Source organism: Equus quagga, unplaced genomic scaffold (assembly GCF_021613505.1).
Source record: "Equus quagga isolate Etosha38 unplaced genomic scaffold, UCLA_HA_Equagga_1.0 153_RagTag, whole genome shotgun sequence".
NCBI classification, from domain to species: Eukaryota; Metazoa; Chordata; class Mammalia; order Perissodactyla; family Equidae; genus Equus; species Equus quagga.
In genome coordinates this window covers 831,947-859,901 of record NW_025796915.1, presented here as the reverse complement: position 1 = coordinate 859,901, position 27,955 = coordinate 831,947, and the positions used below count along the sequence as shown (strand labels likewise).

Genomic DNA, 27,955 nt, shown 5'->3' with positions numbered 1-27,955 from the left:
TGACCAACCCAGTGAGATTTTCTCACTGGCCAGTTTTCTCCACTAACATTTAATGACCATTCCATCCCTGCTACTTTATAGTAACAAAATTGACAGTTAAGGCAAGGTAGGGAGTGGAGAAGATTGGAAGAGATAGCTATAAGCAAATGAGCAGGGAACAGTGAAACAAGACTGAGAAAACAATGTGCTATGGATGACCATACTCTGGTATGTGGCCAACAGGATGCTCCAGATTCATTTTAATAGATATGATTAACTAGAATGCAGAACTTTCTTTTCTCTTTGCCTTGCCTGCTGCATTAGATTGACGCTTCTGTCCTCCTGGCAACAAGACCTTCCTGGCCTCAGTTTACCTACTAAAACAATTGCTTAACTTCCTTATTTAGATAGTCTAATCTCAACTTTATTCCTGATCCTTTATTAAATACTTGAGTATGTAGTAAATACTATATACTAAATAAAGTAAATATATATAATATTTAGCAAATTTACTATACAATAGTAAATATCAAATACTTTACTAAATACTTGAATATATTTGTCCTTAACTAGCTAACAGCTTTCTCCACCACCACCATCACCACCTCCTACCTAAAAAAAATTCCACTCCTTACCTGTTATTCTCAAGCTTCCCTCTGAGCTACCATACCTCATCTACCAAACTGTATTCTCAGTATGTATGAATCAAGATAAATAGAAGTATCAGCCCGCATGAAGGACTGCCTTATATTCAAACAAGTATGTTGGGGCTTATGACCCATTGCTGTGTCTATAGAGCCAGTTATTTACATCTATGGCAAGTATATGCCTTCCATAAATCAAATTTTAGCAAGACCTTTGAATGCCAGTGATAATGGTCTGATTTGTTTCAGTCATGTGACCCATGAAGTGACGGAGGATTTTTCTCCTTGGGATCCAAGAACTGTTGCTGCAAAGCAAGATGGCGGGGGCTGCACTTCAGTCACACCAGCATTGCCCCTACCTGAACTGGAAAAGGAAGAGGAAAAAGAAGACACTTCAGAGCCTCTGGACATGAATCCCTGTAGTGCAACATACAGCAACTTAGGTAAGTGCAAATGTCACATAAGTAATAATATTTAAACTGTGGCTTTTTATGCACTAGCCAAGTACTGTACTTTCCTGGATAGTTTTTATTGCTCCATTGAGCAAAAGTTGGACAATTGGAGTTATAAATTTTAACTCACATCAGAAAAAGTTCTGGTGTTTACTAGGCATGTATTAAACACCTGCTACCACGAGCCTGTGCTAAGGGTCTGACTTGGTCCCTGCCTTGAGGGACTCACCTGGAGGGAAAGAGATGAACTTGTTAATAATTTCAGTTTAATATGATAATTGCAGTGATAGAGATACGGAGTATCTTTTATATTACACAGGAGAGGGTGTCAAAAGATGCCTTCCTGGAGGTAATTCCTGAACTGATTTAGCTGGTTGAAGGAGGGAAGGAAGAGTATTCCACCCAGAGGCAACAACATGAGCAAAGCATGGAGATGCAAAATAGCTTGATGTGTGTGGATACCACAACCATTTGGTGTTGCTTAAATGTGAACTGGAGAGTTAGACAAGATCATGCATTTCAAGCTAAAACCTTAGACTTTTTGCTGTTTGTGATAGTGACCCATCAAAGGGTTTTAAGCAGAAGAATAATGTGATTAGATTTGTGTTTTAGATCATCCACTCTGCAGGCCGCTCTGCAAGGATGGATTAGAGGTGAACTATTTGTTAGCCCAAAATCTGGTATTTGGATACTATTGCAGGACCACATAAATGGGAGAGGCCTTGACAAAGATAGTATGAGGGGGAACAGTGGATAGATTTAGGAGATATATAAGAAGCAAAATTACATAAGGCTTAGTGGTTAATTGGATATGAATAATGTGAAGAATCTATGATATATCTCAAATTTCTGGCTTGGAGTAAGCAGATTCAAGGAAGTAAGATCCCAATTATTGGAGATGTTTAGGCAGAGGCTGAGGGGCCATCTCTCAGAGGTGCAATGATGAGAATCCTATCCTACAAAGCGGATTGAACTAAATTATCTCTAAGGTTCCTACCAATGCAAAGTTTCTTCATTTTTCTAATCATCTTCACTCTTTTTCCTTGAGTGCCTAGTGACTTCTGATCTGTCCCACTCCCTTGAGTGTCCCATAGTTTCCTTCCTTCTGAAAAGCAAAGCATGGGGCTGGAAAAGGATTTCTCAGTGCTGTTCTCCTGTGAAATCAGGAGAAAGGTGAGTAGCATGAGCTGGACTACACATGCAAAGCACCAGCAAGATTCTTAAGGACCACTGACCAACTCTTACACCTGTTTGGAAACCAGTGGTTTATAGTATCAAAGCATTCTTCTACCTAGTTTCTCATCTCCTTTCTTCTTTGTCTTTTTTCTTCATCAGGTTATTGTAAGGAAAAATCATTCTAAGGTCAGCTAGCGTACTTGGAAATAAAGGAATCCTTAAGAAGGCCAAAAGGTTGAGGTAATACTGTAGGAGAAATGCTCTGTTATGTCCTTTCAGGAAACTCAATCACAACAACTCACATGCAGTTGAAAATACATTCTGTAAGGCAAAAGACTTCCATTCTAAGTTCTAAAAGCCCTGTATGATTTGTGAGTGGAGGAGACCATATTACAGTTTACCCAAGCAACTATCTCGGATACCATTTTCCAGTTGGAATGGATTTTATAGTCAAGTAAATTACTGAACTTTGCCCATTCTTTTGTGTTTTATGGAGCATGTTATAAAATTTAAAAATTATTGTTTATTTACTATAATATGCCCTCAAACAGCATAATACATCAGGAATTATCTCTCAGACTTTCTTACTGCACCAAAATTTCTTTCATGATGTCCTCAGTAAAATATATACTAATTTTTACTGATTGTGTGGTATCTTATGGCTTCTCTTCTTTATAAAGATCCATTAATCAATTAAAGTTAAATTATTTTATTTGTCTTCTCAACTATGTAGATTCTTAGCAAAACTAGAGCATTACTTCCATGAACGTTCCAAGTGCCTTACATATATTAACTCACTTCATCCTCACAAAAACCTTAGAAATTATTATCCCCATTTTTCCGATGAGGAAAATGAGGCAGAGTGCCTTGCCCAAAGTCACAGAGCCAGTAAGGATTGAACCAAGGTTGGAACCCAGTCGGTCTAAACCACTAGACTGGAACAATCATAACCACTAAATCCTTGTAAAATACTGAAGGACTGTAGCTGTCTCCCTTTTTTTTTTTAAGTCATCTACTTTGAGATACAAAATTTAAGACATTTTTTAAAAGATTATGATTACTTAGAGTACAAAAATACTAGGTTACAGATGCCCAGTCAGAAGATATCTTTCTTTCTACCTATTGCTTTACTTTGAAAAGTATGTGATGCTCATAAAATGTTGCCTGGTTTTCCTTAAGTGCCTAAGTGGCTGTGCTTGCCTCCATAAGGCATGATACATGATTAATTGCTTCTTTGGAAAGATTTTACTGTGTGAGCAAAATAACAACTGAGTAATAGATAGAGTTGACTCCATCAGTTCTACAAACTGAGGGGTTTTTATTGTTTTAATTTTTCGCTTTGCTGTTGTTGTTATTTGTCCTAATGGAACCATTATTTTAAGTGGCATTTGGAACTCACCTTTTTTAATACTTTCAGCAAATCATTTGCATGAAATTTTGAACTACCCCTTTGGGTAATTTCTTATGATTTAAAGCCCTGGTAGCTTAAAAAACATTTTATGCATGTGTTTAAAAACTGAGAGGATACAAAACCTCTTAATGTAATAGCTTTAGATGCTTTTAAATATTCCAGAACCATTCCATAAACACCACGTTCTTTCATTCTTTTTATTTTTCAAATGAGGCAGAGGATGGATGGACTGATGGAAGAACTTGAGGGAGGAAAGTTAAGGGTTACTATCATTTTCACTGTGGAATTTATTTCTGAAAATTACACTGTAAAGTGGGCTTAGGAAGCAGTTTAATATAGTAGGAAAAAAATGTAGGTTTGGGGCATCAGACATATTTTGTTTTATATGACAGCTGTGTCATTGACCACCTACATGATTGTGGCTCAGCCATTTACCATTCCTGAGCTTCAATTTCCTCATCGGAAATGAGGGAATAGTAACATCTGGTTTGTAGGGCTGATGGGGATAAAAGTACTTGGTACATAGAAGTGCTTAATAATTGTGAAGTTCCTTTATTTTTTCCCAAAAATACACTGTTACTTTCTCCTTCAAGTATGTTTGATGTGCTAGTCAGAAAATGTAGAGTAAAGTGGAAATCATTTTAAATGTTTATTAGAAATGTTGCGTAAGCAGAACAACAAAATATAAATCCAGAAAGTTGTGAGCTGCCTACACAACTAATGACTGAAGGTGTGAAACGTGATACAAGATATAGGACCCCAAGGTGGCTAATAGGGACCAGAGGAGAGATGACAAATAATAGCAACATAACCGTGACAGACCCAGTCCCTCAGGTCTGCTAATTATAGCAAAACAACAGGACGTGGTTTGGATTTGTTTTGTACTTTCCACATTTCTCAGATAGTTCTGAAAACTAATAAGTTAAAAGGAAAGACAAACTCAACTGGAATAGGCCTTGTTTACCTTACTTCAGAACCTCCCATTAGATCTCTACCCTTGAGAGATGGTCTCATCGCCCCACTGTGGCATAACAAGAGCTATTGTGATCCAGCCATTCCCACACAAAGCTACCAACTTAGGCAAACTATACATTTTTCTTTTCACCTTAGAGATTACTCTCCAGGGTTAATTCAGGTGCCTTTTTTTCTTGTCCTTAACATAAATAAAGCAAACTTTATTTTGTGTATAACTAGATTCTAGAGCTGCACTATCCAATATGATCAGTAGCTACTAGTCACATCTGGCTATTTACATTTAAATTCATTAAAATATGAATAAAAATTTCATCACAGAAAGTTCTATTGGACAGTACTGCCTGAAAGAATCAGTTATTTGGGAGATTTGTATTGTCTTCTGTGGGCACAAAAATCATATTGGCCTTTTGCAACTTGACAGCTTCTTAAGAAGATTGCTCCAGAGAAGCTGTTTTAGATCATGAGCTCCGCCTCCTCCATTCATTGACCAATGAATACAGTTTCTGCTCTACTTAAAAAAAAAAAAAGAGGGTTGCCCCTTACACAGTGGTGGTTTTACTCTCGGTGATGGTGACATGAGGTCAGTGAACAAACTCTGATCTATGACACCTTAATCTACCCCAAACTGAATTTAGCAGGGTATCTGCCACCCAAAATAATTTCTCAGAGAAGTCATAGTATGTTTTTTTAATCAGACCGTCAACGTTTTCCCCATGTTTCTTATGTCTATCTCAAAATGTCTAGCAGAAATATCGCTAGTTTTTTATCTGGCACACCTGACTACTTTATCAGCCTGCTAAAGTCAGTAGCTTGTAATGACTGCTCCTCTGTTGGAAATTAGTTGGCGACTTTAGCTCTCCTTCACTCACTTTGTAACTGAGTACTCTATACACTGCTTTTTATGGAGATCTATCAAGTCTCCATTGACTTAATAGATTTTTGGCTTGCTCCTGTTCTGTGTGCCTACAACTTAGCACATTACCTAAAACATACAGTAGGTGCTAGGAATATGTTTGAATGAATGAGCCAAAAATGACTTTTGCATTTGACTTTATAAGATTACTGGGTTGGAGAAATCAAGCTGTCAGAAAAATTCATGCAGGAAAATTTTAAGTCTCAGTTTATGTGTTCTGTTAATCAGCAGTCTTTTATTTCTAATATGAGGCTTAAGCCAGGGGTTTCCTAATTAAGGACTAATACAAGCCGTACCTCAGTTTCCTTTCTACATGTCCTCACAAGAAATTGTCCCATGTCTCATCTTACTTACCTGAAGCATCTCCTTAAGGCTATACCCTTCAAACACTGAAAGAAAACACCTGAAAGTCTTCTGTCTCCAGAACTTCCTTTTGCAGTGTATTGATCATCAGTGTTAAATTTTAAGGGGTACTTAAAAGAATGTCAATACATTGCTGGCCTTGATGTTGTAATTACAGAATAATGTCATCATAAATGGAAGCTTTTTAAAAGCAGTCATTCTGAAGAATACATTACCATTTGTTCATGTACTCAACAAATAATTACTGAGGAACTTCTATGTACTAGACATTATTCCACACAGTGCAGAGTTAATGATTTGAACCAAAGATTAAAAAGAATTGCACATTCTTCAATTATCTGGATGTTTAAAAAAAATAGATTGACAATTTTGAACTTTTGTTTGAACGTTTGTTATACTTTCTAAAAATGTAATTATTTCTGTTTAAAAAGAAATAATAGGCTGTGTCCCTATCTTTTAAGTTAGCTGCATTCGCATTTAAAAGTAGTTTCCAATATACTGGAATTAGTTGGCAGAGTACAATATTCGAATTACATTGATAACTTACCCCAAATAAATAATCTCTGTTCTTGGAGAGATTTTCACTTATGAGATATTACAAAACTTGAGTCTGTACACCACTGACATTCTTTAAAATAGTATCTGTATCTCTTTATTTGAGGCTAAGCTGGAAATGGTCTTTGGAGGTCAGCTTTGTTTTATCGTTTGGCATGAAGTTGATGTCCCCTCTAGTTTGCCTGTTGGTGCTTATATTTGACCATGATAGGACCCAGCACAGAAATAATGCTCATGTAGATTAGGACTCTTCCTCCTAAGCTGCTGTTGCCTGCTGCCATGGGATGATAAACAGTGAGTACTAGGTACAGTGAATAAGAGGCCTACTCATTTGACAAGGCTGGTGCTCAGTAGTGATGTGTGGCATCTATATTTATAAACTCCAGTGTATATTTGCCAGTTTGGAGATGATCATCATCTCTTCTTTTGTCCTCTCCCCTCCCATTCTGATCTATATTACTTATCATGAGGCTTGGAAAAACATTAGGGCTGAAGATCGAAATTACAATTTAAATAGAAAGATATATTCTGTTTATTTGGGCTTTAACACTTTCATTGAGTAAACATTTGTGGAACACCAACTATCTCCTGGCAACCAGACTAGGTGATGGAAATAGCAGTACTGTCTTCAAGGACTCTTGGTCCTTCAAAGACACACATGGAGCTGGACCCTTAAGAACCCATGTGAAAGTTGCTGTAATGCAGATATTTAAAGGCTTAATGAACTCCTCTGCCTGGAGGAGTCTAGGAGAGAGTCACTAAGATTTTGAGCAGACCTTGAAAGAGGAGTAGTTGTTTGCCAGATTAACAAGCAAGGGAGAACATTCCAGATAGAGGGAAGAGTATGTACAAAGGCCTGGAGCTTGAGAGAGAAGTGAATGTTCAACTAACTACAAGTAATTAACTCAGAGTAGCTTAAGTGCAGAGTGAAAGGAGGCAGAGTCGGGCAGATGAGACAGAGTGAAAAAACAAGGCTAGATCATAAATGGTATGTGTATAGCACAATGAGTATATCTTTTGCCTAGAGGAAATGGAGAGCCACTGAAGAATTTTGAATAGAGGGACGTGATCAGGATTTTTAAAAGATGATTCTGGGACCTACGATTGGAGGCAGGGAGACCACCCAGGAGACCTTGACATTTCTGTCTTGTTGGAATAAAGAGCTAATTGTACTCATTAGCATACTGCTACTGTCCAAATGGGTCATCACTAAGTGCCTTTATTCTCTAGCACCCTAAGATTGTAGTGATTGTCAGGTCTTAAGCAAACATTTGCTGTGGTTTGTCCTTAGTGTGTCTCCTATGATAGTGCCTTTCAGTAGATCTCTATAATGGTTTAGTTATTAGTTTGCATTTTTCAGTATGCAATCATCTTTAAAATGTTGATCTTATAAGTTTTAAGAGTCTTATATCAATCATTTTCCTTCTCAAGGAGTTTTAAACACCTTTTTGGCTTCTTTGAAGTAGTGTCATTAAACTATTCCCCTTTAATCCTTCGTCATTTGCTTTGCAGATGTGATATGGGGCCTTATCTCTCAGTCTGAAGAATTTTAAACAGGGGAACAAGTAAAGAGATAGAGTGTGGAAACTCAAAAAGAGAGAACAGTAAGGTTTGAGTGTGGTTTAGTCAAACATATTTGTCCAAAAGAACTTTTTTAGTCTATAGCAAGGCAAGATTTAAAACATAATTTATTTTTTTCTGTTTAGAGAGCTAGTATGCCACAAAAACGTAGAGTATGTGATATTATATCAGGCCTGCTGAAAGCTGAGTTTTAGTGTCTGGTCCCAGAGCCTTGAGAGGAATGTACAGGATTAAAAGTTTTAAAATAAAAACAGCTGAGATACCAAGCATTTAAAACATTGACCCAGATGATTGGAATTCACTTAGTAGAACTTGTTTTTCTTGGAGGAAAAAAATAAAAACACAAACACTTTTAGACTTGGGAGAATGGCTTGACCTACTTGCATGGGCCATGGAATGCTCATAGTTTATTTGGAAGGCAAGTTTTTGATTCCTATGTGGAAATCTCCTTAGCTCCCAAGAGATCGTATCCTGCTGTTTGGGAATAGAAGCCACTATTAAGTATCTTTGTTTCCTTACTGCCTTGGCTGTTCATTTTCATTTTGGAATCATGACCAACTCTGCTGACTCTGTCCTTCAGTCCAGCAGCCATTTATGGCACACCTGCTGCATGTCTCACACCACACCAGGTTCTGAGGGAATGTGACAAAAAATACACACACGTTATAAAAGGCTAGAAATGCTATGTTAGAGAAAAAAGTGATAAGAGAACACAGAGGAAGAGGTGGTAGCTCCCAGTTTGAAAATAGGGAGTAGAGAGTGGGGAAGGCTTCAGTGGAGAAGGGCCATTTGAACTGGGCTTAGGACAGAACACCTTTAGTAAGGCAGAGATGTAAAAATAAAAACAGTGCATATCAAAGGAACAGGAAGTAAGTGATTCAAGTGGGAGGGTTGATGAGAAATAGTGGTAGATAAGACTGAGAGACTTGACCAACTTGCTGAGGAGTTTGGACTTTGTTCTATAGGTAGTGGAAAGTGGCATGATCGGCCCTCTTCCACCTCCTCTGATAAGCATTAAAGAGCTACTGATGGTGATAGACCTTATCTCACTTGCCAGTTCTGAGGTAATTTAAAAAAACAAACAAACAGAAAATACTTTTGGAATCTTTATTCCTTCCTTGTCCATGATTATTTTTGTTTGTTCTAATTTGGAGAAATGGGTAGAAAATGGCACCCCATAAAGCCTCTTCTTGTTCCCACATTGGAAGGGGTGAGAATAGGTTCATGTTTCTAGTTTCTTCATTAATTTCTTCCTCCCTCCCTCCCCTCCTTCTTCCTTCCTTCTCTTCTTCCTTTCTTCCTTCATTCCATTCCCCTCTCAGCCAGACTCTTTGCTTGGTCCTAGGTTTACAAATGAAACACAATCTCTGCCCTCAATGAGAAAACCAGTAGGAAATTCAGACAGGGATACAAGGCAAGTATTCTAGTGGTGAGAGAGAAATGTTCACAGGCTATATCTGAGGTCCTAAGGAAGGAGAGGTCAATTTTGGGGAGTAGAGTAAGAAACTCTCCCCAGACACAGAATGTTTAAAGATAAGAGGAGAGGGAAACCATTCCTTGAAAAGGGTCAGCCTGAGATACAGAGTATGAAGTAGCCACGAGTCCTGAAGAAACTGCAAGCAGTTTGGTAGCTCTGACTGAAGATGCAAGGTGGAACACTACAGGACAAACAAGTATAACCAGGGCTAGGTCATGAAAAGCTTGCTTTCTGTGCTTGAGCGAAGAAAATTATGTTCTCAGGGTCAAGTCCAGATTCTCAAGGACAGCAGTTTTTAAGTAGAGGAGTGCCATGATCAGCTTTGGTGTTTAAAAAAATCTCTCTAATGGCTAGTGCGGTGAGGGAGGCAAACTGGAGACAGCGATAGCAAGAGACTGTCACAGTAGTCAAGCAAGGATGATAAGGTGCTGGTGCAGTTCACTGCTTCTAACCTTCTCCATCGCACATCATCTCTGAAGGTCTGGGCCAGCAACTGGAAAATGAAGGTTTGTTACAAAGCATATTTCTCTCATCTTCCACATAAACTATGGTTCTGACTTCTCACATTAGCTGAGGCTCAGTAGGGCTGGGGCAACTCTAGGAGGGAGGCCTTGTCATCACAGGAAGAGTGCAATAAATGCCAAGGCCCTACATCCTTCGTAATGTTAAGGGCACAGAGGAATGGAACGATGTGACTAAAAACTGAATTTGTGGTGGTTTCTAAGACTGGATTGTTGATTTACTTTATTGAGATATAATTTACATACCATAAAATTCACCCTTTTAGTGGTGAATTCAATGAGTTTTTGTATATTCACAAAATTTTACAGCCATCACCATTATATAATTCCAGAACATTTTCGTCATCCCAAACAGAAGCCCACTAGCAGTTACTCTCCATTTCCATTCTCCCCTTCCACCAGTCCCTGGCAACCACTAATCTGCTTTCTGTCTCTCTGGATTTACTTGTTTCTGGAAATTTCATGTAAGTGGAATCATGCGATATGTGGTCTTTTGTGACTGGCTTCTCTCACTTAGCATAATGTTTTCAAGGTTCATACAGGTTGTAGCATATATCAGTACTTCATTTCTTTTTAGGACTGGATAATATTCTTTTGTGTGGCTATACCACGTTTTGTTTATCCATTCATCAGTTGATGGACATTTGGGTTGTTTCTACTTTTTGGTTATTATGAATAATATTGCTATGAACATTTGTGTACAACTTTTTGTATGAACATATGTTTTCATTTCTCTTAGATATATCCCTAGGATTGGAAATGCTGGGTCATGTGGTACTCTATGTTTTACTTTTTGAGTAACTACTAAACTGTTTTCCAAGGTGATTGCACCATTTTAGATTCTTCCTAGGAGTGTGTGAGCATTTGAATTTCTCCATATCCTCACCAACACTTCTTCATCTTTTTTATTATAGCTAGCTTAGTGAATGTGAAGTGGTGTCTCATGGTTTTGGTTTGCATTTACCTAATGGATAGTGATGTTGAGCATCTTTCCAAGTGCTTATTGGCCATTTGTATATCTTTTTTGAAGAAATGTCTATGCAGATCCTTTGCCCAGTTTTAATGGGTTATTTATCTTTTTATTGTAAGAGTTATTTATAAATTCTGGATACAAGTCTCTTATTGGATATGTGATTTGCACATATTTTCTCCCAATCTGTGAGTTGTCTTTTCACTTTCTTGAAGTTGTCTTTTGAAGTACGCAAGTTTTTAATTTTTAAGAATTTCAGGGGCCAGCCCCATGGCCGAGTGGTTAAGTTCACGCACTCTGCTTCGGCGGCCCAGGGTTTCACCGGTTTGGATCCTGGGCTCAGACCTAGCACCACTCATCAAGCCACACTGAGGGAGCGTCCCACATATCACAACCAGAATGACCTACAATTAGAATATACAACTATGTACTGGAGGGCTTTGGGGAGAAGAAGAAGAGGGGAAAAAGATGAAGAAGAAGGAAAAAAAAGTTGAAAAAAAAGAATTTTCTTTTTTCTTTTTTTGCTTTTGCTCTAAGTGTCATATCTAAGAAACCATTGCCTAACCCAAGATCAAAAAGATTTATTCCTATGTTTTCTTTTAAGAGTTTCATAGTTTTGACTCTTAGATTTAGATCTTTGATAAATTTTGAGTTAATTTTTGTGTATAGAATGAAGGAGGGATTCAACTTCATTCTTTTGCATTTGGGTATCCAGTTGTCCTAGCACCATTTGTTGAAAAGACTATTGTTTCCCCATTGAATTGTGTTGGCATCCTTGTTGAAAATCAATTGACCATAATTGTAAAGGTTTATTTCTGGACTTTCAATTCTATTCCATTTGTCTATATTTCTATTCTTATATTAGTATACACAATCTTGATTACTGTAGTTTTGAAGTAAGTTTTGAAATTGGGAAATGTGAGTTCTCCAACTTTGTTCTTCTTTTTCAAGATTGTTTTGGGGGCTACTCTAGATCCGTTGTATTTCCATATGAATTTTAGGATCATCCTGTCAATTTCTGCAAGAAAACCAACTGGGATTTTGATAAGAATGACATTAAATCCTTAGATCAGTTTGGGGAGTGTTTCTATTTTAACATACTAAGTTTCTGATCTATGACCATTAAGATATCTTTCCATTTATTTAGGTCTTTAATTTTCTTCAGTGTGATTTGGTAGTTTTTAGTGTACAAGTCCTGACATGTCTTTTATTAAATTGATCCCTAAATACTTTATTCTTTTTGATGATATTGTAAATGGAATTGTTTTTCTTTTTTTGGATTGTTCATTGATAGTGTATAGAAATGCATATTCATCTTGTATCCTGCAGCCTTGCTGAACTGGTATGTTAGTTCTAATTGTTTTTTTTTTTTTTTTGTGGTTTCCTTAGGCTTTCCTACATACAAGATTATGTCATCTATGAATAGAGATAGTTTTACTTCTTTTCCAATCTGGATGTTTTTATTTCTTTTTCTTTTCTAATTTCCCTGGCTAAGTCCTTCAGTACAGTGTAGAGTAGAAGTGACAAAAATGGAAGTCCTTGTCTTATTCCTGATCTCTGGGTAAACATCCAGTCTTTTACCATTAAGTATGATGTTAGCTCTTGGTTTTTTGTAGGTGCCCTTTATCAGGTTGAAAATGTTCCTTCTTTTTCCAGTTTGTTCGTGTTTTTATCATGAAAAGGTGTTGGCTTTTACCAAATGCTTTTTCTGCATCTATTGAGGTGATCATGTGAGTTTTCCCCCTTTATTCTGTTCATGGTATATTACAGTGATTGATTTTGCAGATGTTAAACCAACCTTGAATTCCTGGGGTAAATTCAACTTTGTCATGTGTATAATCATGTTTGTATGTTGCTGGATTCAGTTTGCTAGTATTTTGTGAGGATTTTTGTTTCTACATTTATAAGGGATATTAGTCTCTAGTTTTCTCATGATGTCTTTATCTGGTCTTTATATAGTTAATATTGGCCTCATAGATTTCAAGTTGGGAAGTGTTCCCTCACCTCTTGTTTTTTGGAAGAGTTTGTGAAGGATTGGTGTTAATACTTCTTTAAACATTTGGTAGAATTCATCAATCAAGCCATATGGTCCTGGACTTTTCTTTATTGGAATTTTTAAAATTACTGAGTCATTTTTTTCCCTTGTCATAGGTAGCTATACAATTTTACCACTTTTTCTCTTTTATCCCTAAATATTTATTTCTTTAGTCATTCGAGAAATATTTATCAAGCATCTATTATATACAGGCTCTGTTCTTGACATAGAGGATACAAGAGTGAATAAAACAAAAGTCCTGGCCCTCTTGGAGCTTATCATTCTCATATTCTTTCTCTCATTCTCATGCTAGCTATATATACATATTTTTTTGTTTATATTTGTATGTAATGTAGCTCTATTCCTTGTAAAACAATATATATATTGCTTCATGCCATTGGTGGAGAAAGGGGAACCTCAGGTTTGCTGTATACATTGTCATTGTTTGTATAAACTCTTAGGTATTCTTGAAGAGAGTTCTATGCATGGTAAATGGAATATATTGTTATTACAATCATAGTTTATATTTGTCCTTACCCTTGGCATTGCTACAAGGACATGACTTTAATTTTAAAAAACACCATAATTATTCATTATCATCCTCAGGACCATCCATTACCTTCTGTTCTAATCATCAGTAGGAGCATGTATTAGTTTCCTTGGGCTGCTGTAACAAAGTACCGCAAACTGGGTGGCTTAAAGCAAGAGAAATTTATTCTCTCACAGTTCTGGAGGCTGGGAATCTGAAATCAAGGTGTAAGCAAGGACGTGCTCCCTCTGAGACTCTGAGTAGAATCCTTCTTTACTTCTTCCTAGCATCTATCTGGTGATAGCCATCAATCATTGGCATCCTTGGCTTGCAGCTTCATTGCTCCAATCTCTGCCTTTGTTATCACATAGTGTTTTCCCTGTGTCTGTTTGCATATGATGTTTTCCTCTTTTTATAAGGACATCAGTCATATTGGATTAGGGCCCACCCTAATGACTTCATCTTAACTTGATTACTTCTATAAAAACTCTGTTTCCAAATAAAGTCACATTCACAAGGACCAGAGAGGGATTAGGACTTCAACATTTTGGGAGAGAGGACATAATTCAACCCATAACAGAGCATTATGCTTTAACTCTGAAATACTGAGTGGAGGCCCCATTTTAATAACATTACTAATTTTAATAGCTTTTATAAAAGTTTTATAGCATATTTCTCTGTCTTTAAAAAAATAATGCCCCTTCCCCATTATACAGTAAGCATGGAAGGTATCATTGATCACACATGTGTGTTTTATTTCATTCTTAGCATAAATACTACCCTGCCCTGGTGGTCTAGTGGTTAAGATTTGATGCTTTCACCGCTGCACCCCAGGTTTGTTTTCCGGTTAGGAAACCACGCCACCCATCTGTCAGCTGTCACACTGTGGCGGCTGCATGATGCTGAAAGCTATGCCACCAGTATTTCAGATACCAGCAGGATCACCCATGTTGAACAAGTTTCAGCAGAGCTTCCAGACTAGATAGACTAGGAAGAAGGATCTGGCCACTCACTTCTGAAAAAGTTGACCATGAAACCCCTATGAATAGCAGTGGAGCATTGTTTGAAACACCACCAGAAGGTGAGAGGATGGCGCAAAAAGATTGGGCAGGGTTCTGCTCTGCTGTACACAGGGTTGCTAAGGAGTCACAATTTACTGCACAGCACTAACAGCAAAAGCATAAATGGTAGAAAGGAGGCAGAGATGATTGGCTATCAGGCTTGTAAGAGATATTCAAAAGTCACATCTCTTAAATCATAGGTTATATGCCCCCCAAAATAAAATAGAATCACATAAGAGTTTGTGGATGATCTTTGGAACAGCTGTTGACTGCTCCTATACACTGTTGCCTTTACCACAATCACAGTAATCTTATACATAGAACAGTTTAAGCAGTGCTGGAATCTATCTCTTTAGTGAAATAAAATAACATGGTTTATGAAATTGTATTCATATGTGTTGGATTAAAAGTGGCAAGTGCTGTATACGATATAACATAACTTTGGAACAAAGTTAAAAGAACAGAATAGTATCTTCTGATCACTAGTCTAGTGATCCCAGTGCTAGTTTTATTTGTTCTTAATAACACTCCCAAATATTTTCTTTATCCACAAATGCTATTATCCCTACTCTGTCACATGCAGTTATTTGAGTCTCTCTCACTCCTTGGTATTCTAGTATAGTAAATACAGCACACTTAGGGGCAGGAGTGGAGAATCTGGATTTTTTTTTTTCCTGAGAAAGATTCACCCTGAACTAATGTCTGTTGCCAACCTTCCTCTTTTTGCTTGAGGAAGATTCACCCGGAGCTAACATCTGTGCCAGTCTTCCTCTGTTTTGTCTATGGGTCACTGCCACAGCATGGCTGCTAATGAATAGTATAGGTCCACACGGAGGAACCAAACCCAGGCCGCCAGAGTGGAGCATGTCGCACTTAACCACTAGGCCCTGAGGCCAGCCCCTGGATTTTTTTTTTTTTTTAAACAAAGCCCATCACCCTGTTCCTCTGGCACAGAAATGCTGAGACATTTTTCACATTTGTTGCTCCCACCAAGACTTGGATTCTTACCTTTAATGTTTAGCTATGTGTTCTTTGATTGTTTTCTTCTACTATTTTGAATTAAGGCATTGACTTCTTACAATCTCATGGCAACCTCACTTATTTCTGCTTAAGTTTCAATTATGTAACAAGAGTGAAACTTTACTTATTCTTTTTTTTCTTTTAAAATAATACAGGGCAATCTAGAGCAGCCATGATACCTCCCAAGCATCCACGGCAGCCTAAGGGAGCTTTGGATGATGCCATTGCCTTTGGTGGGAAAACTGACCAAGAAGTACCTAATGCTTCCCAACCTACACCACCCCCACTGCCAAAGAAAATGATCATAAGAGCCAATACAGAACCACTCTCCAAAGACCTCCAAAAATCCATGGAAACGAGTCTTTGTGTCTTGGCTAATCCCACCTATGATATCGACCCCAACTGGGATGCCAGCAGTGCTGGCTCTTCCATCAGTTATGAACTCAAGGGACTGGACATTGAGTCTTATGACTCCTTGGAGAGACCTTTGCACAAGGAGAGACCTGTCCCTTCAGCAGCAAACAGCATCTCCAGCTTAACTACTCTAAGTATTAAGGATAGATTTTCCAACAGCATGGAGTCCTTGTCCAGCCGACGTGGTCCCTCTTGCAGACAGGGCCGAGGCATCCAGAAGCCACAGAGACAAGCACTTTATCGAGGACTTGAGAATCGGGAAGAAGTCGTGGGTAAAATTCGAAGCCTTCATACAGATGCCTTGAAGAAACTGGCTATTAAATGTGAAGACCTCTTCATGGCTGGGCAGAAAGACGAGCTCCGTTTTGGGGTGGACAGCTGGTCGGACTTCAGGCTAACCAGTGACAAGCCATGTTGTGAGGCAGGTGATGCAGTTTACTACACAGCCTCATATGCAAAAGATCCACTTAATAGCTATGCAGTCAAGGTAAGGAAATATTATAAATCTGACTTTAACCTTATCCAAATCACTGTTATTGGGATGGGTCTGTTCTTTCCTCCATGCCTCCATTTAGCAAAAAGTTGTTGATCATCTACCTTACACCAAATATTGTAATAAGCAGGGGGCTTATTATCTAGAGGAGAAAACAGACATGTAAAGAGACAGACTTATAACACAGTATACTGAGTGCTAAGACAGAGGTAAACAGAATTCTGGGGGAGCTTAGAAGAACCTCACCCAGGCTCTAGAGGTCAGAGAAGTCTTCTTAAAGTAGGTAATCCTTGAGCTGTGATTGTTTGCAAAGGCTACCTATATAAATGAGGTCTGTTAATGTGACTTCCACTCCATGTTTCTGTCTTTATTCTCTAGCAAAAAAGAGGCCCTTGTCTACCCCTGCTCTATAACTCCTCTGCTTCCTGGAGAAACATTTTTATAGAGGAAGATAACCAATATTTGTTGATGTGCAGGAACTTTATTAGTGTTATATAATTTAATCTTCACATCAACTTTATGAGGTTAAGATCTTTTTATCCATTTGACAGATGATGAAAGTAAAACTCAGAGAGGTAAGCTAACTTCCTTAGGGTCACACAGCTAGCAATTAGTAAAGCTGAGATTTAAACACAGATCTCTCTGACTCCATAGCCTACACTTTGTCCATTAGATCACATATTAATTTCTTAAATGTATTGCACCCATTCCAGACAACCTACTTTTTCAAGAGGGCTAAAATTATTAACATCAAGAATTCTTGTCCAATTATATTCTCTGTAACAGTAAGCCATAGGTTTCATCAAGGTTACAGATAAAGCATGGACTTTGTTACATTTCCATTTTCATTTGTCTCAAGGTAATTTTTTATTTCTCTTTTGATTTCTTCTTTGATCCATTGGTTGTTCAGTCATATGTTGTTTAATCTCCACATGTTTGTAAATTTTCCAGTTTTCTTCATGTAATTAATTTCTAGTTTCATACTATTGTGGTTGGAAAAGATGCTTGATGTGATTTCAGTCCTCTTAAATTTATAAAGACTTGTTTTGTGGTCTAACAGATGATCTTAGAAAATGTTCCATGTGTACTTGAGAAGAATGTGTATTCTGTTGCTTTTGAATAGAATGTTCGGTAAATATCTATTAAGCCCATCTGGTCTAATGTGTCGATTAAGGCCAAAGTTTCTTTATTGACTTTTCTGTCTAGATAATCTATCCATTGATGTAAGTGGGAAATTAAAGTCCTCTACTATTATTTTATTGCTGTCTGTTTCTCCCTTTAGATCTGTTAATATTTGCTTTATATATTTAGGTGCTGTTATGTTGGATACATAAATACTTACAAACATTATATCTTCTTGTTGGATTGACCCCTTTATCATTATGTAACACGCTTCTTTGTCTCTTATTACATTCTTCGTTTTAAAGTCTATTTTGTCTGATATAAGTATAGCTACTCCAGTTTCTTTTGGTTTCCATTTGCATGGAATATCTTTTTCCATCCCTTCACTTTCAGTCTGTGTGTGTCCTCACATCTAAAGGGTGTCTCTTTAGATCCAACCCAGTGGCGCAGCAGTTAAGTGCACACATTCCACTTCTCAGCAGCCCAGGGTTCACCAGTTCGTATCCCGGGTGCAGACATGGCACCACTTGGCACGCCATGCTGTGGTAGGTGTCCCACATACAAAGTAGAGGAAGATGGGCACGGATGTTAGCTCAGGGCCAGCCTTCCTCAGGAAAAAGAGGAAGACTGGCAGTAGTTAGCTCAGGGCTAATCTTCCTCAAAAAAAAAAGATAAAGTGTGTCTCTTGTAGGCAACATATAGATGGAGCTTGTTTTTTTATCCATTCAGGCACTCTATCTTTGTTATGGTTTGTTTTGGGGTTTTTTTGTTTTTTTGGTGAGGAATATTGGCCCTGAGATAACTTCTGTTGCCAATCTTCCTCTTTTTGCTTGAGGAAGATTGTCACTGAGCTAACATCTGTGACAGTCTTCCTCTATTTTGTATGGGGACGGTGCCACAGCATGGCTTGATGAGCGGTGTGTAGGTCTGTGCCTGGGATCTGAACTGGCAAACCCCACGCCGCCAAAGCGGAGTGCACAAACTTAACCATTACACCACCAGGCCGGCCCCCACTGTATGTTTTTGACTGCAGAATTTAGTCCATTTACATTTAAAGTAGTTATTGATAGGTATGTGCTTATTGCCATTTTGTTAGTTGTTTTCTGGCTATTTTTGTAGTTCTCTGTTCGTTTTTTCTTCTCTTGCTCTCTTCCTTTGTGGTTTGATGACTTTCATTAGTGGTATGCTTAGATTCTTTCCTATTTATCTTTTTTGTATTTACTATAGGTTTTTGCCGAAGGTTACCACGAGGCTTATGTATAACAACTTGTATCTATAACAATCTATTTTAAGTTGATAATAACTTAAGTTTGATCCTATTGTAAAAGTCAACATTATTCCCATCCTATGTTTTATGTTTTTGATGTCACATTTTACATCTTTTTAACTTGTATATTCCTTAACTAAGTGTTGTAATCATAGTTATTTTTACTAGTTTTGTCTTTTAACCTTCATACTAGCTTTATAAGTGATTGATCTGCTACTTTTACTGTGTATTTACTTTTCCAGTGAGATCCATTCTTTCATATGTGTTCTTGTTACGAATTAGTGGACTTTCTTTTCAGTTTAAAGAAGTCCCTTTAACATTTCTTGTAAGACTGGTTTGGTGATGATGAACTCCTTTAGCTTTTGTCTGGAAAACTGTTTATCTCTCCTTCACGTCTGAATGATAACTATGCCAGGTAGAGTGTTCTTGGAAGTTTTTTTCTTTCAACACTTTGAATATATCCTGCTGCTCCCTCTGGCCTGTAAAATTTCTGCTGAAAAATCTGCTGATAGTCTTGTGAGGGTTCCCTTGTATGTAAAAAGATATTTTTCTCTTGCTGATTTAATATTCTATCCTTATTCTAACTTTTTTATTTTATTTTATTTTGAGAAACATTAGCCCTGAGCTAATATCTGCCACCAATCCTCCTCTTTTTGCTGAGGAAGACTGGCCCTCAGCTAATATCCGTGCCCATCCTCCTCCACTTTGTATGTGGGATGCCTGCCACAGTGTGGCTTGCCAAGCGGTGTATAGGTCTGCACCTGGATTTCGAACTGGCGGACCTCAGGCCACCAAAGCCGAATGTGTGAACTTAACCTCTGTGCCCAGGCCGGCCCCTCTTGTCTCTAACTTTTGACATTTTAATTATAATGTGTCTTGGTGTGGGTCTCTTTGGGTTCCTCTTATTTGAAACCGTCTGGGCTTCCTGGATCTGAATGTCTGTTTTCTTCTCCAGGTTAGGGAAATTTTCAGCCATTGTTTCTTCAAATAGGATTTCTACCCTTTTCTCTCTCTGTTCTCCTTCTGAAAGCCCTATGATGCAAATATTAATCTGTTTGATGTTGTCCCACAAGATCCTTAAGCTATCTTCACCTTTTCTCCCTTTTTCTTTATTTTTTGCTACTCTGATTCGGTGAGGTCCACTGCGTTGTCTGCCAGTCAACTGATCCTTTCTTCTGCTTCATCTAGTCTGTTGAGCCCTTCTAGTGTGTTTTCCAGTTCAGTTATTGTATTATTCAGCTCTGTGACTTCTATCTGGTACTTTCTTATATTTTCCATATTTTTGTTGAAGTTTTCCCTGTGTTCATCCATTCTTCTCCCAGTTCAGTGAGCATCACCATGACCATTACTTTGAACTCTTTATCTGGTAAATTACTTATCTCCATTTCATTAAGCTTTTTTCCTGAGGTTTTATCTTGTTCTTCCATTTTGAACATATTCCTTTGTTTTTTCATTTTGCTTGACTCTCTGTATTGGCTTTTATACACTAGATGAAACTCAACTCTCCCAGTCTTACAGTAGTGGCCTCATGTAAGAGATGAAACTTGTTGGTCAGCCCTGCCTCAGTTCTTGGTTGTCTCTCAAGCTTTTGTGCTTGTCCAAGCAGCCTGCAATGTTTTTAATAGCTCCCAGTAGTTGAGGATGTGCCAAGACCTATCAGTGTCCCAAAGGGGAGGATCTCAGCACCTAGATTCAGGCTGACTGGAAGCCGGACCATCAGGCATCAGCTTTTAATAGTATGTAAATATATACAGTCGTGTGGGACCACAGCAGAGGCCCTGCTGGCCAGGAAAGCCAAGCAATCTGGAGGTGTCCCCGAGGGCGCCATCACAGAAATCGGGGCTCCAGACAAGTGTATAAGCTCTTTTCAGGGTGGTACCCATGAGCTGGATCAAGACAGAGGGAGAGCACCAAGATGGTGTCCACTGCCTATGTTCCTTGAGAGAAGCTCCATAGGCCACCATATGTGTGTCAAACCTGAAGCCTACCCTTCAGGCCAAAGTTCTAGATCAAGCAAAGAGGCCTCTTTTATGGAAATACAGGGGAGTGAGCCCCAGACCACTCTCTGTGCAGTGCCCTGGGAGTGGTAGTCTGCCAAGAGCCTTGATTGCCACAGTCCCATGGGACCCAGGAATGCAAGCCCCCCTAGCAACCAGAGCCAGGCAATCAAGGGGCTTCCCCTCAGCAGCAGCTGCAAAAATTGAGACACCAGACATAAAAGCCAGGGCACAGACCCAGGTAAAGCTCCTTTCCGGGAAACACTGGCCCTCTGGAGTGCATCAGAGGGTGAGTGAGAAGATAGCACCCACCCTCTAAGGTCTCTGGAAAAGATTACCATCATCCCCAAGGTGTATGTTTAATTAGAAGCCTGCCCCTTAGGCCACAGTCATGATAATTAGCTAATAGCCCTCCACAGAAAGATCTAGCTGCTGGGTCTGTCACTTCTTACTGTGCCCTGAGGGTGGTAGCTATTTAAGATTTCTTTCTCCACTGGTTCCAGTCTTATAAGACCCATGATAATAAGCCCCACTGGCCACCAGAGCCAGGTGATATAGAGGTGTACCCTGGCAGCAGTCACAAAAATCAGGGTGCCAGACAGGGGTGTGAGCTCCTTTCTGGGTGACACTGATTATTATAGTCCCATGGGACCTGGAACACAAGCTCCCCTGGCCTCCAGAGCCAGACGATCAAGAGGCATCCCCTCGGCGACAGCTTCTTGTAAAATTGATTTCCGGAGGTACTGGTGCTCTGAAGCACAGCAAAGGCAGAACACAAGAATGGCACCCACCAGTCTCTGTCCTGGAGAGTGTTCCAGCAGCTCCTAGAAGTGTGTGTTAAATTAGATGCCTGCCCCTCAAGCTGCCTCTTTAACATAAGCGGGTGAGCCTTCGCTTTAAGTCTGGGCACATTGGCTGCCTCTGAACTGAGCCCTGGGGCAGGTAAGTTCCAGCACATGGGCCTTTTAAGAGCGCTTTCTTAGATCGCCATGGTTTCATGGGTCTTGGACCGTGAACCCCATTGGTTTTCAAAACTGGATGTTTTGCAGGCTCATCTCTCAAGTGAATGTCTTAAAAGTTGGGATGCCTGATGTGAGTGGGATTTGAACCCTTGGCTCCTCAGGAAGAAGCTCTGGGTTTGGGGTTCCCTCCCCTACCAGTTATGGGATACTGCACTAGGGGTGGGGTTTGTGGTGAGTTTATGTCCCAGCCTCTCCTACTAACTTCAGTGTGGTTTTCTCCTTGTTTGCCAGATGTGTAGTCATCCTCTGCCAGCCTTTAGGGGTTTTTGTTTTGTTTTGTTTTGTTTTGTTTTTGAGAAAGATTAGCCCTGAGCTAGCTGCTGCCAATCCTCCTCTTTTTGCTGAGGAAGACTGGCCCTGAGCTAACATTTGTGCCCATCTTCCTCTGCTTTATATGTGGGATGCCCACCACAGCATGGCTTTTGCCAAGCGGTGCTGTGTCCGCACCCAGCGAACCCCGGGCCACCAAAGCGGAACGTGCAAACTTAACTGCTGCCACAGGGCGAGCCCCTAGGGTTTTTTAAAGAGGAAAGTGTTCCATATGTAGCTGTAGACTCAGTGTGTCTGTGGGAGTTGAGTTCAGAATTTTCCTACAGCACCGTCTTGAACCAGAACCCAATAAAGCATGGACGTTGAAGTCCAAAAGATCTGGGTCCAAATCTTGTCTCTGTGACTTAGTAGCTTTGTCGTAAATTGCTACCCTGAGTGAGTCTCAATTTCCCCAGCTTTAAAAAGGGATAGTAATGGTACCCATCTTATGGGGCTATTTGGCTAAAAGAGAACAAAATGTCCCTGATAAGTATTCACTTCTTTTGCTATTCTTTAGCATTTTCCCTAGGTTACTTTAGGAGAGTAACAATCTTTGAGCCTCAATTTCCTCTTCTTTCAGGTGTTTACAGTGATAATCCACCTACTTTGTGGGATTGAGGTTAGGATCAAGTGAGATAATGCATGGGAAAGGATTTTTAAAAACACAAAGCTCAGGGGCCAGCCCCGTGGCCGAGTGGTTAAGTTCCTACGCTCTGCTGCCACAACCCAGGGTTTCACTGGTTCAGATCCTGGGCACGGAAATGGCACCACTCATCAGGCCACGCTGAGGCAGCATCCCACATGCCACAACTAGAAGGACCCACAACTGAAATATACAACTATGTACTGGAGGGATTTGGGGAGAAAAAGCAGGAAAAAAAAAAAGAAGATTGGCAACAGTTGTTAGCTCAGGTGCCAATCAAAAAGAAAAAAAATACCACCACAAAGCTCTGTGTAAATTTGAAGTAATGTTCTCCATTCCCATAGTCCCTTTTTACTGATTCTGTTTACTGGTTCAAAAGGAATTAGCAGATCTAAATGACTTTTAGGTGTTAATTTGACTTAGAAAGATCAGATAGTATCTTGGTAAATTAATGGACAAGGTAAACGATTGCCTTACCTGTCTATGGAGACAGAATACGTATTTGGACCAGACCTTCAGCTCCTGCTCTCTGCAGTTGCAACACCTACGCCACTTAACTGTCTGGTGGCACTGTGGAGTGACCCTGTGCCCCAGGCCACACTTTTTAAATTAAACTGAGGAGTAAACCGGAGAGGGGGGATCTGGATTTGAGTTAATACATTATTGTTGAGTCTAAAAAGGCATTTTGAGATTCTGTGTAGCAATCAAAAGCTGTTCTATCAATTGGGGTAGGGGCTTCACCTATCTTAGGCCTTTATTGCTACAAGGTCTCCAAAGCAGGATGAGTATCTCTTTCAGAAAGGAGCATTGAGCATCTCTGTTCTTTCAAAGCACTTGAGAAGAAGGGCTTGACTGACTTTATGTATTGTTACCATGCAATCTTGTCTCTCCCAAATCAATAGTCTTGATATTGATTTCTTTGCTTGTAATGATGCAAAAGCAATCTCCAAAGAACAGGTGGCAAGTGATTTTATACTGGGAGTTGTTGGCAGGTTTGGGAAAAGATGTTTTACACTAAATGGCAAATATAAATGTCTCTTTGAAGATCCTCTGGGCCTTTCTAGAAGTACCCAATTGATTGTACAACCTTAGGAAATAAACTACTAGGACAATGTGAACCCTACCTTTGCAGAGATAAGCAAAAGAGACCAGCAGTTGGCTCACACAAACAACTTTTTACTGTTTGTCTTCTTAAAATATCCTTTCCTATACTAATGGAATTTAAATTAGGCTAACAGGTGGTGACAGTCTCTTGAAAAGACTAAAAGATCTTTAAAATGTTGCAAAAGGAAGTCAGTGCTAGAATTTAGCAATTTGAAAGTCAAAGGATACTACCCCTTAACTACCAAATCCACTTCAGTGATAGAGTGCTAAGAGCTTTACTTTGGGTGTTGTCTTAGTTTGTTCAGGCTTCCTAACAAAATACCGCAGACTGGATGGCCTAAACCACGGAAATTTATTTTCTCCCGGTTTTGGAAAGGAGGACTCTTTTCTAGTCTTGTAGACAGCCACCTTCTTGCTGTCCTCACATGGGGTGTTAGGGGATGGGAGAGAAAGTATGTCCACATTAGGGGTTAGGGTGTCAACATACGAATTTTGGAAGGACACAATTTAGTTCATAGCTTTATTCTGTTTTTCATTCAATGTGAATAGTTTTATTTTATTGGTCTTAAACTAAAAGATATCACAACACAGAATAAAGAAAAGTAGATTTGGAGTCAACTGACATGGGTCGAAATCTGAATCTATCACTGTGTATCCCCAAGGAAGTCATGTAATCTCTCTTGGCTTTCACCTGAATGGATACCAACTGCCCTGCCTACTTCACGAAATTGTTATAATGTATATATGTCTGTATAGTAAAACTGCTTTTGTAAACATAAAATTTTTTTAAATATAATACTGTTATGAATAATGGAAAATTACTGCTCACCATTCTTTAGATCACTCACTAGTATTATTATTTAATATTAGGCACTAGCCTGAGCATATTTAGATAGGTTCTGAACATAGATATTTTCTTTCCCATTACTTCAAAGATGTAAACATCCTTCCTTAAAATTATGAGAGAAAGCTACTAAATGCTAACATCCTCAAGAATTTTAGCACTGCAAAAGATTGAAATCAAACTAATTGCCTGATAATAAGGAAACAATTTAATAAATTATGGTACATCAGCCCAATGGAATGTTTGCAGCCATTAAAAATGGTAATTTTGAAGACTATATAAAATCATGGAAAACATTTTTTGTAAAATGTCACATGAAAATAGCGAAATACCAAATAGTGTGATCCTAAGTTTTTAAAAATTAACTCCCAGGGGCTGGCCCCGTGGCTGAGTGGTTAAGTTCAGTGTACTCCACTTCGGCAGCCTCGGTGCAGACCTATACCACTCAGCAGTAGCCATGCTGTGGCAGTGACCCACAAACAAGATAGAGGAAGATTGTCACAGATGTTAACTCAGGGTGAATCTTCCTCAAGCAAAAAGAGGAAGACTGGCAACAGATATTAGCTCAGGTCTATTCTTCATCAGCAAACAAAAAAAAGAAAAATTGACTTATAAAATGGTAATATGCAAATAATTCCTATGTTAGAGTAGTGATATAGATGATTTTGATTTTGTTTTGAAAAAGGATATCATAATGTCTTTGGTGAAAAAGCTAAGGAATTGGAGGTTTTGGATCATTTGACACTGAACTTCTTGAAGGCTGGTATCCTGAGTTATTCATCTCCATATTCCCATCCTCTAGCACAAATTATAACTAGCTCCTGTTTAATGCTATTGGCTTTTCACCCAGTAGTTCCTCTGTCTGGGCTGCTCTTCTAGGCAGAGCATTGCATCTGCAGGTGACCAATTTCAGAATCACCTGAGGGGTCCTCATTAAAAATTTAGTTTCCTCAGCATCATCCCATACCTACAGAATCAGAATCTCTGGAAGTAAGGCCTGGAAACTACATTGTTAGCATGCACCCCTAGGTGTTTTTGAATTTTTAAGCACTATTGACATAGTGGTTAAGAATTTGGGCTTTTAAGTCAGACGGACCTGAGTTTAACTTTGTGCTTTAGCAACTTATTAGCTGTGTTACCTTGGCCCAGATACTTAGCTTTTCTAAGCCTGTGTCTTTATTTGTAAAATGGAGAAAATATTTTATTCTTCTTAAAGCCATTGTGAAAAATCACAGAAGTTGATATGTACATAGTGATGTATATAGTGCCCAGCGTACCGTTTGGTATTCAGTAAATGGTAGCTATTTATTCTTCTACTCTCTTCTCATGTACCTAGAAATCTCCTATGTTTTCTTAAAGAATCCAGCTCTTTACATTTTCTTCTCTAATCTTCTGAGAACATGTTGATGGCTTCTCTTTGTGTCCCCACTCAATACCTAGTGGATTTCTCTGTCACTGCGCTTTCATGCTACTCTTGTGCAGTTATACACTACCACCATTATACAACTAAGGTGATGTGCCTCCCTTCCCTCTGTTGTACTTGAGCTTCCCCATGGGAGGGACCATGGCTTATCAATCCTTATACCACTATATTATTATTCTAATATCCTTAGCATTAGATAGCATTATATACTATCTAATACAGTATTGTGTACATAGTGAGTATTCAATAAATATTTCTTGACCTTTCAACAAACATTTACTGCGTAAAATATTGTGATATCTGTGTGGGTCTGCAGAAATACATATAAATAAGACAAAGGCATTGTTCTCAAGGAGTTTATATTCCAGTGGGAAAGACAAAGGCATAAATAACTCTTAAGACAGATTATAATGAAGATTCAGAGTGGTATGCAGAGATGTAAAGATGAATGGAAATTAATGAATGAAAGAGGTCATTAACACTTATCTCAGGACCAGTAAAAAAGGGCCTCTTGTGCCTAGTTCACACTATTCTTTATGGTAAATACAGTGCATGGAGAGAATAATGGAAAATTAGGGTATGGAGAGATTTGGGACCAAAATTAGAGGCTTTGAATGATGAGCTTAAGAGGTTAGACTTTATTTTGTGTTTTATGGGAAGTCACTAGGGATTTTTAAACAGAGAGATAACATAAGATTAATGACTTTGGAAGAAAACTGTGGTGGAAGAGTCTAGAAGGACAGGAAGCAGGGAAAGCACTCAATATGCTATTGCAATAGTCTAGATAAATAATAATGAGACCCTGAAATAGGACAGCAGAAAAGAAGGGGCAGGTGATAAAAAAAAAAAAAAAAAAACTGAGGCAGGCAGTAGACCATGTTGGTGAGTGGCTGGATGTAGGATAAGAGCAGTGTTGCTAAAATTTCAAGAAGGAACAACCCCAGGAGGATAGTGATGCCATTAACTAGAATATGAATCAGAAAGATGAGCTGTCTGTGGAGAATGCCCTTGGGACAGCCAAGTCGAGAGAAACCCTGTTGCCAGATAAAAATGTGGATTAGGTACCCAGAAGAGAGGTCAAGCCCAGAAATATGGTTACTCAGTCCTCCCATAGGCTTGACTTAGTTCAAACTGTGGGAATTTACAAGAATATAGCGGCAGGTCTGCCAGTTGGGGAAAGGCCGACATATCTAAGTGACCCAAAGCAGGAGCGTTTGGAAAAGAAGTAGCAAAGAGCAAGGACCTACAGATCAGAGAGTCCGAGACTGCAGAGTCCAAGGTTGCAGAAGGCTTGAGCAGAATGAGGAAAAGACAGGAGTTCAATCTCTGGTAAATCTCAAGAAAATACAGTGGCGGTAATAGTAAGAGCAGATATCAGATGCAGCGAGTTAGAGGGAGTATAGAATGTGGAGTCTGTGGAAGCAGTGAGCACAGTCTACTTTCTAAGCGTTTTGGTGAAGGAAAGGCTAAATTGGTGCCCAGACAATATTTAACCTTCAATTTCTGTTTCTATCTCACTCATGTCTCCTTTTATCCCCTCATCACCATTTGATGAGCTACCACCTAGCAGATCAGACCATGTGTCTCTGCAGGCTGCATATTGGCTGGCCTCTAGCCCTTAACTTCTCTGCTCTCTAAATAAAACTTAACATACA

At 39.0% G+C, this 27,955-nt stretch overlaps 1 protein-coding gene across 9 annotated transcripts in view; it reads left to right on the top strand.

Annotated features, from left to right (window-relative positions):
* The window catches only part of LOC124233076 (inactive tyrosine-protein kinase PEAK1-like), a 294,861-nt gene that overhangs the window by 251,955 nt on the left and 14,951 nt on the right, over positions 1-27,955 (top strand). For all 9 annotated transcript variants that reach the window (XM_046650173.1, XM_046650164.1, XM_046650166.1 and 6 more), the window contains 2 exons: positions 873-1,066; positions 15,818-16,563. In XM_046650173.1, coding sequence (XP_046506129.1) covers positions 873-1,066; positions 15,818-16,563 — 940 coding nt within the window. The remainder of the gene's footprint in view (positions 1-872; positions 1,067-15,817; positions 16,564-27,955) is intronic.